Genomic DNA, 9853 nt, shown 5'->3' with positions numbered 1-9853 from the left:
CCCCTTAACTATTAAGTCGGAGGAAAGGTGGCCCAGCCCTGAACGTTGGCTCATGTATCTAGAGCCCATCCCTTTCCATGGAGGTATAGGCGTGGTCTAGGCTTTATATAGACCAGGTGGGCGGGAAACGGCTACAGAGTGGGCGTGGTTTGTGCTATATGTAGAGGGGGCGGGGCTAGCAGCCGCTCTACTCAGGTGCGCGGCGCTGCAGGTACCGCCGCTATGGCGTACAGCTGCGGGCGCTGCGCACTTTTCCTGCTTGGGGCTCTGGCTCTGGACGCGGCCGGGCTAGTGTTGGTGCTGGTGGGGTCGGTGGTGCAGCCGAGCCGGGCTGGGCGGCCGTATGGGGACTGCCTGGTGCTGTCCGGGGCGCTGCTGCTCTTCCTCTCGCTGCTCTGCTGGCTGCTGTGGTACGCGGGGAACCTGCGCGGGGTGCCGGCCTCTGAGCTGCCCCCGGGGGCCCGCAGCCCCGGGCAGCTGCCACGCTCTAGCCTGCTCCGCCTGGCTAGCAAGCTCTCGGAGCGCCTGTCCCAGCGCCGCCCGCCGCTGCCCGGCCCTTCCCCGCCGGCCCCCGGGTCGCTGGAGCTCCGCCGCCTGTGCGCCATGGAGAGCCCGGGGGCGCCCGGGGACCGGCTGGTGTGAGAGTCCGCCCGCGGCGCCCGGAGAGGCAGGTAACCGCCCGTGCCCTCCGCTGCCGCACACAGAGCAGGGCGAGCCCCCGGTGGCCGCGGACGCGGTGCCGAGCTGGTAGCTGGCACAGGACCCTCGGGACGCAGCGCGGGTCCGCTGGCGCCGCAGGGGCGCAGAGTTTCCAGCGCAGGAGCTGTGTACCGGGCAGGGCGAGCCTGGAGCGCAGGCCTGGGTCCCCAGCTGGAACAGCCAGGCGGTCCTATGGGGTGATGCCCGATGGTGGCTGGCTGTACAAGCCACAGGGGCCGGGACTCGAACCTAGATGTTCTCTGAGCCCCTGCTCAGCCCGCTAGACCCTGCTGCCTCTGAGGGTGAGGTTGCTGAGGAGAGAACAGCAAAGGAGCCCAAGAAGGTCCTGTGGCAGTATCTGTTTAACCCTTTAGTGAGCAGAAACTCTCTTGCACCTTACACACCCCCTACCCAGTCTTTTGGCCGGCAGTATAGGAAAAGCCACTTTTGTAAAGACACCAATTCCTTGGCTGACTTGAACCAAAGCAACTGCTCCCCTCTGTGACCCGTCTGGAAGCTGTACCAACAGTGGTATGTCTAGCATAGATGCCTCACTATTTTCTTCTGTGTCAGATCAATAGATGGCCCCTGGGTGACCAGATTGGACTGTGGCCTATGTAAACTGATATTGTTCAATTACTGCGGCAAGGGGATGGATGCTTTAAGTAGCATTAGAGAGCGTTTACTGAAGAGACAAGTACATCTGTACTTAAGGTCCAATGCTTATGCCCATTTATTTCCAGTGTTTTCTAGCCACTGCTGTGGATGCCCTGGTGTGAGTCCCACTGTAAAATACAATTTACATTGATGCAGTGGTTTGGGCACCAGCAGAGCTTGTGCAAGCTTCAAACAATATGGAAAATGTTACGGCTCTGAATGAACTGGAGTATTTAATATGGTGTTTTATATGCCTGCTAGCTGCTCTTGCACACTGACTCAACTTGCCTTGAGTTGTACCTTAAGGGAAAACCCTGTGTTGTAACAAATTAGCGCTGTTGCTTTAGGACGAAAGGGTCTGTCACTGTTTTCCAGATCCGTCTTCGGTGGATTTCTTGGAGTGCAGCTAAATAGTTCTTCAGAAATAGCTATTCTGCTTTAAATTCACCCCCTACCTTCTTCCAGAATAACTTTGGTGTGTAGCCAAACTCATAATATATTTCCAATCTCATGGGATTTCAGTCTAGAGAGGAAGATGAGGTGACTGCTTTGTAAAATCCTTGACAGTCAGCCTGGGGTGTAATAGGGACTTCTCTCAGCTGGCTTCCAGCTGTATGTTAATGTCTTTGGCTGGCATACGAATGGTGCTGATCTCTCACTCAGCTGTGTGAAATGTCTCAGGGCTGCTGGACTTCCCCTTCCACACCCCAAGGATTTGTATCAGCAGGGTGCAGGGGAATGGAAAAAATCTGAATGCTATTACAAAGCTACTTTGCAAATTGGTGTCATTCTAAACAGACTAGATCACAGGTTTTGAGGTTCCTACCTCCTCCTCTACATAGGTGTTTGAAGCAACTATCATGTTAATCAACTCCAGTTCTTTAAGGAACCCTTGCCTAGTTCCACTTCCCTGACACATGACACAGAAATACATCTAAAGCTCGATGTTTAAGCTCTTTTCCAATTTGTGTCTTTAGATGTAGATCTAGATCTCATGTGCCATACTATTCTGTTTTTCACTAGCATGTTGGATGCTGTTGCCCACAAAGGGAGAATATAACAAGCAAAAACCTCAGCATCTCTTCCCTACTTGTTTACTACCTTTAGAAATATTAAGAATGTCACTTCTGGTCAAAGCTGTCCTTTTCCTGAAGGTCCTATGGGGGTTAGAGCATGAGCTTTGTGCACACTGAATTTAACAGACTGATCAAGGGGACAAAAGTTTAGAAACAATGTTCTAAAAGATTCTTGTGATGTCATAATTTCACTAATTCTCCAGTCACTGGAATCTTCCAGGGTGGACCAGACTGGAACTTCTAGTGTTTTGAAAGCAGTTGTATAGATCTATTATAGCAGAATAACCATCTCCCTCTCAAGGCTGGTCTACACTGGAAATTTATACTGGCATAGCTCCATCTCCCGGGTATGGAAGATCCACACATCTGAGGGATGTAGCTCTAGTGACTTAACCCGGATGTCCATGGTGCTAGGTCACTAGAAGAATTCTTCTGTCCGCTTAGGCCTAGTCTAGACTAGAAAATTAGACCGGTTTAACGGTCAGCCAGGGGTGTAAAAATCCACCCCCTGAGCAGTGTAGTTAAGCCAATCGAAGTCCCAGTGTAGACAGCAGTAGGTTGACAGAAGAGTTTGTCTGGTGACTTAGCACCTACCTACTCTTGGGGTTGGGAAGGTGGATCACTTATGCTGATAAGAGAATCCTTCCATTGTAGGCAGTGTCCACACTGGAGTGCTACAACAGCACAGCTGTAGTGGTGTAAGTGTAGACCTAGCCTAACTCTAATATTCGTTCTTGCAATGAAACCCTCTGCACAGCAAGAATGCATTGTGGAGCTGACCATACTGATGTACTTTTACATAGCTTTAAACTGGCCTTGACCAGGTGCTCACCAGAGCTAGGACCCTGCAGCACTAGTACTTGGCCCAACTTAGTCTCTACTCATCCTGCACCGTAGCATGTCCGTGGCTTTCTGGCTAGATGTCAAACATGGAGAATAAGAGTAGACAAAACTGCTTCTCTCATACCCAGCTTCTCCCTGCCTCAGCTGATGGCCAGAGATCTGATCGATCTCTAATGCAGAAAACCTAAAAATTGTTAAAATAACACTTCACACTGCGTGTGCAGATGCTGTTTCTGATACTGACTGCTTCTTCCATCTGTCCTGATGCTTGCAAACATTGAAGGCAGTAGTGCTTCAATAGAGTCCTCTGAGTTACTAAGGTGAACTTTGGGAATGGATGAATGGAAACCAATCAAGTTGTACCTTTGCTTTCTAGAATACCTGGAAATATTGTCCTTGTGCATACTCACCACTCGTGTGGAATCTTGAGCTGGAAGAATCCTGGTTGGAGTTGTCAAGCTGTCTGGTGGAGGATGCTCATTTTGCTAAGGCCGTTCTGCCGAAGTGTTATACTTCACAGCCTTTTAAAACTGAAATGTGCACAGATGTGATTGCTGACCTAGGACATGTGCTCACACAATGGGGATCTCTTGAGACTGGTCAATGACTTCAGAATTGCATCTTCATTAAGCATTTTCACAAGCCGAGCCTTAAGTAAAGTTTATTTATTTTGTATGCCATTATTTTTTTATATTGCCCCAGTATGTATGACATCCTCTGTGTACAGTGTTTACCTCTTGTATGTGATGTATGAGACCCATGTTGAGACTTGCTCCTTTGAAGTAATATTCACCAATTCTTTATGCTGTCTTCCTAACGTTTACAGGTATTACAGTTTAATTTTATGTGCAGCTCTTTATATAAGAGGACTGGGACCTTGAGTTTTTAAATATTAAAATTATATTTATTGAGAACATGATGGATAGATTGAAATATTCCAAACAGCCCTGTGAACTGGTGTCATGTGAAATGTTTTTCTAGACTTTGTCCCTCGTGGAAGGGAATGAGGGATGGGTCTTACGGAAAACAGAGTGTGTGGTAATGTAATTACTGTTGTCATGTATACAGGCTGAATTAACAGTGCATGGAGAGAAACTGCCTGAATGTAGGCAAACTTCTGAGTGCATGACTCTGCCACCTTACTACTCCCTTAATGGAGATGGTTTTTAAAATAGTTTTAAAACAGATTTTTCCAAGGCTTAGAACTGTCAAAGGAGGGTAGGTTTTCAGTGGATTATCAAAGGCACCTCTCTGCCAAGTTTTAAGTCCCTGCTCCAAAGCAAGGACGTGTTAGTGTCTCAGCAAAACAGCTCCAAGAATCTCTTGGGCACAAATCAAACAATGGGGTTTTTTTACCCTCTAGCCTCCTTCTTTAAAATGGCTGAAATGTCAAAAAACTCTGGCAAAGGGGCTGCTGTGGAGAACTTCAACCTGAATAGCTGGAGTTTGGCAAAATTAACAGGTGAATAGGCTCTTACAGGGGAAAGTATTAGGTAACCTTAGCCTAGGATAGGGCTGCCTGCTCCTCTGAGGAACGGGTACCCTGGTGAGGATTGGGTGTGTTTAGTGACCTCTCCAAACCTGTGCGCTTCAGAGGAGCTGAGTAAAGACCCATTAAGTGAAAGAACAGAAAAGCAAGTCCCAGAGGGAACTTTCTGTACCACCCAATCAGTGCTGGGGCTCCCCTATCCTCTGCTGGCTCTGGCAAGGGACACTAGAAGTGATGCTGAAGGGCTTAGAAAGCAAATGTGCAAAACCTCCTGCTCTTTCTTTACTCTAGCTGTGGGGAGGAGAGGCAGGACAGGGCACAGCAGTATCAATTCACAGGCCTAAGAATAATTCCTAGAAAAATCTTGTCGTGATTGAAAAATTGTCAGTGATGGAGAATCCACCACAGGCCTTGGTAAAATGTTTCAATGGTTAATTACTTACTGATAAAAGTATGCCTTATTTCCACTTTGGAATCTAGTTTCAGTGTCCAAATATGGGATTGTTAGACCTTTCTCTGCTAGAGTGAAGAGTCCATTACTTAATTTGCCCCTCATGTGCATACTTATAGCCTAATCAATTGTTCTTCCTCACTGCCCATCCACACCAAGAGTAAACTGGGGCTGCCTGTATCCTACCAGTGCTCCTGGCCTCTTGCTGGCTATCTCTGCTGTTCTGAGTCCACTCCAAGCTCCTGAGATGTGATTACAGAGCCCAGCTCTCTGTGAGTTTTCATGCTCCATCCCTGAGAATGGCAACTGATGGCATAGTGCAGCTTACCCCTTAGAATAGCTGGGCACAGTGCTCTCTGGGTGGAGGAGCTGCTGGTGGCCTGGGACTATGGGGAGCTGGATTCAATTCCTGCTGTTCCACTGACCTCCTGTGGGACCTGGGCAAGGGCCTGGATTGCCAAAGGATTTAGGAGCTGGCAGATGCCTAGTGGGATTTTCAAATAAAGCCTTGGCCCCTTTAATACACACATGTGCAGTCTTTGCTTCCTTTAGGTGTAAGGCAAGAGATCCTCCTGCACCTATCACAGGTGCTTTAGAAAAGCCCTGTATCTACAGCTTTAGGCACCTAAATACCTTCAAAAATCTGCTTCTTATTTCTTCTGCAGCCTCCATTCTCCAGGGGCGTTGTAAGGATAAGAGTGTTCGGCATTCAGGGGCTACTGTGGTGGTGCCCCACAAGTTCCAAGATCAGTCTCTTCATCCAGGCTTTCCTTAGGGTATAGGCAAGGCCCCTGGCTCCATGTGGGCTCTGAGCATGAGGCTAGGCAAGAGGAGAGCTTGATGAACTGTTTCCCCTGTGTATGGAGGAGTGTTGGCTACCAGGCTCCTGGGATCTAATGCAGCAAGGGATCATGGTGGGGAGAGGGTGCATGGGAGGGTGAAAGATCAGGAGGGATTTAATAGTATGCTCCTCTTTTAAAAACACACACACCTGTAAACATAGACAATGTCCAGACTAGGCAACAAGCAAAAGCAGTGAGTATAGGTGGAGAGTGAGATTCTCCCTCCCCCTCACCCCCGAGGTCATGTGGCCTGGCCCAGGCTGAGATAACCTGGTAGGATGTATTGAAAACTCATTGTCCAGGCCGTATCCTGTGTAACCTTCGATTTAAATATTTTCAGTTCAAATTTCAAGTGGAAGTAATACCAATAACCAAATCAACTTCTTTAGGTTCTGACCTCTGGGGTAGTTACAAATAATTTACTGTAGGGGAGAATAAAGAGACAGTGTGATGGAATCAAAGACTTTATTTCAAAGAGAATAGTTGGTTAAAGCAAACAGGAATTACAGTACAACCCTATGCTGCAATTCTTCTCACATTCCAAGATGAAGTAGTTCATGCAGGGGTGATTAGTCCTGGACAAAAAGAATGGGTCTGTAATCCTTTGTCGTCTTTTCGCTAATGGTATGGTGATGGTGGAGGAGTGTGCTAATCTTAAAATTAGCATGCTACCCTTCCTAAGATCACTATTCTCCCAAAACAGTCCCGTTTCAGCTAACGCTGTGATTAAAATCAGTTAGAAGCAAACACGTTTACAACATGACCTGGGGTTATGTCTAACTTGCCTTGAAGCTATCTTGCTTGACTTCACCCACAATTTTTGACTTTATCCACAGTTTATCAGTCCACACTATTATCAAGCCTAAATGTTGGCCCTGATCCCTGGTCTCGACTTACTTTTCAGCATATTTCTATTTAACAGGGGTATGTCTACACTACGAAATTAGGTCGAATTTATAGAAGTCGGTTTTTTGAAATCGGTTTTATATATTCGAGTGTGTGTGTCCCCACAGAAAATGCTCTAAAGTGCATTAAGTGCATTAACTCGGCGGAGCGCTTCCACAGTACCGAGGCAAGCGTCGACTTCTGGAGCGTTGCACTGTGGGTAGCTATCCCACAGTTCCCGCAGTCTCCGCTGCCCATTGGAATTCTGGGTTGATATCCCAATGCCTGATGCGGCAAAAAACATTGTCGCAGGTGGTTCTGGGTACATGTCGTCAGGACCCCGTTCCCACCCTCCCTCCCCCCGTGAAAGCAAGGGCAGACAATCATTTCGCGCCTTTTTTGTCTGCTGCCAGCCAAAGATGTAAAGGATCGATGGAGTGGGTCAGAACAAGACATAGACCAGATTTGTTTTGGACTCATTTTCCTCCTCCCCTGTCTAGATCACACTGCAGTCAGTCACAGAGAAGGCGCAGCGAGGTTAATCTAGCCATGTATCAATCAGAGGCCAGGCTAACCTCCTTGTTCCAATAAGAACGATAACTTTGGTGCACCATTTCTTATTGGAACCCTCCGTGCAGTCCTGCCTGAAATACTCCTTGATGTACAGGCACACCCTTTGTTGATTTTAGCTCCCTGAAGCCAACCCTGTAAGCCGTGTCGTCAGTCGCCCCTCCCTCCGTCAGAGCAACGGCAGACAATCGTTCCGCGCCTTCTTTCTGTGCGGCCGCCATACCAAGGCAAGCATGGAGGCCGCTGAGCTCATTTTGGCAATTAGGAGCACATTAAACACCACACGCATTATCCAGCAATATATGCAGCACCAGAACATGGCAACGCGATACCGGGCGAGGAGGCGACGTCAGCGCGGTCCCGTGAGTGATCAGGACATGGACACAGATTTCTCTGAAAGCATGGGCCCTGCCAATGCATGCATCATGGTGCTAATGGGGCAGGTTCATGCTGTGGAACGCCGACTCTGGGCTCGGGAAACAAGCACAGACTGGTGGGACCGCATAGTGTTGCAGGTCTGGGACGATTCCCAGTGGCTGCGAAACTTTCGCATGCGTAAGGGCACTTTCATGGAACTTTGTGACTTGCTTTCCCCTGCCCTGAAGCGCATGAATACCAGGATGAGAGCAGCCCTCACAGTTGAGAAGCGAGTGGCGATAGCCCTGTGGAAGCTTGCAACGCCAGACAGCTACCGGTCAGTTGGGAATCAATTTGGAGTGGGCAAATCTACTGTGGGGGCTGCTGTGATGCAAGTAGCTCACGCAATCAAAGATCTGCTGATATCAAGGGTAGTGACCCTGGGAAATGTGCAGGTCATAGTGGATGGCTTTGCTGCAATGGGATTCCCTAACTGTGGTGGGGCTATAGACGGAACCCATATCCCTATCTTGGCACCAGAGCACCAAGCCGGCGAGTACATAAACCGCAAGGGGTACTTTTCGATAGTGCTGCAAGCTCTGGTGGATCACAAGGGACGTTTCACCAACATCAACGTGGGATGGCCGGGAAAGGTGCATGACGCTCGCATCTTCAGGAACTCTGGTCTGTTTCAAAAGCTGCAGGAAGGGACTTTCTTCCCAGACCAGAAAATAACTGTTGGGGATGTTGAAATGCCTATATGTATCCTTGGGGACCCAGCCTACCCCTTAATGCCATGGCTCATGAAGCCGTACACAGGCAGCCTGGACAGTGGTCAGGAGCTGTTCAACTACAGGCTGAGCAAGTGCAGAATGGTGGTAGAATGTGCATTTGGACGTTTAAAGGCGCGCTGGCGCAGTTTACTGACTCGCTTAGACCTCAGCAAAACCAATATTCCCACTGTTATTACTGCTTGCTGTGTGCTCCACAATATCTGTGAGAGTAAGGGGGAGACGTTTATGGCGGGGTGGGAGATTGAGGCAAATCGCCTGGCTGCTGGTTACGCGCAGCCAGACACCAGGGCGGTTAGAAGAGCTCAGGAGGGCGCGGCACGCATCAGAGAAGCTTTGAAAACCAGTTTCATGACTGGCCAGGCTACAGTGTGAAAGTTCTGTTTGTTTCTCCCTGATGAAACCCCCCGCCCCTTGGTTCACTCTACTTCCCTGTAAGCTAACCACCCTCCCCTCCTCCCTTTAATCACTGCTTGCAGAGGCAATAAAGTCATTGCTGCTTCACAGTCATGCATTCGTTATTCATTCATCACACAAATAGGGGGATGACTACCAAGGTAGCCCAGGAGGGGTGGTGGAGGAGGGAAGGAAAATGCCACACAGCACATTAAGCACAGCACTTTAAAAGTTTACAACTTTAAAATTTATTGAATGACAGCCTTCTTTTTTTTGGGCAATCCTCTGTTGTGGAGTCGCTGGTTGGCCGGAGGCCCCCCCACCGCATTCTTGGGCGTCTGGGTGTGGAGGCTATGGAACTTGGGGAGGAGGGCGGTTGGTTACAGAGGGGCAGCAGTGGCAGTCTGTGCTCCAGCTGCCTTTGCTGCAGCTCAACCATACACTGGAGCATTCTGGTTTGGTCCTGCAGCAGCCTCAGCATTGAATCCTGCCTTCTCTCATCACGCTGCCGCGACATTTGAGCTTCAGCCCTGTCTTCTGCCCGCCACTTACTCTCTTCAGCTCTCCACCTCTCCTCCCGGTCATTTTGTGCTTTCCTGCACTCTGACATTATTTGCCTCCACGCATTCGTCTGTGCTCTGTCAGTGTGGGAGGACAGCATTAGCTCGGAGAACATTTCATCTCGAGTGCGTTTTTTTTTCTTTCTAAGCTTCACTAGCCTCTGGGAAGGAGAAGATCCTGTGATCATTGAAACACATCCAGCTGGTGGAGAAAAAAAAAGGGACAGCGGTATTTAA

The 9853-nt window shown here is 48.9% G+C and overlaps 1 protein-coding gene across 1 annotated transcript; it reads left to right on the top strand.

Moving 5' to 3' along the window:
* The first annotated feature begins 210 nt into the window (after positions 1-210).
* Positions 211-4189, top strand: TMEM238L (transmembrane protein 238 like). Its single transcript, XM_084647547.1, has 2 exons — positions 211-671; positions 3652-4189. The coding sequence occupies exon 1, from the start codon at positions 223-225 to the stop codon at positions 640-642; it is 420 nt and encodes a 139-aa protein (XP_084503673.1). The 5' UTR covers positions 211-222; the 3' UTR covers positions 643-671; positions 3652-4189.
* Positions 4190-9853: the final 5664 nt, after the last annotated feature.

Source organism: Lepidochelys olivacea, assembly GCF_965140295.1.
Source record: "Lepidochelys olivacea isolate rLepOli2 genome assembly, chromosome: 14".
NCBI lineage: Eukaryota > Metazoa > Chordata > Testudines > Cheloniidae > Lepidochelys > Lepidochelys olivacea.
Note: the sequence above shows the minus strand (reverse complement) of the source record. Positions and strands in the feature narration are given on the sequence as shown.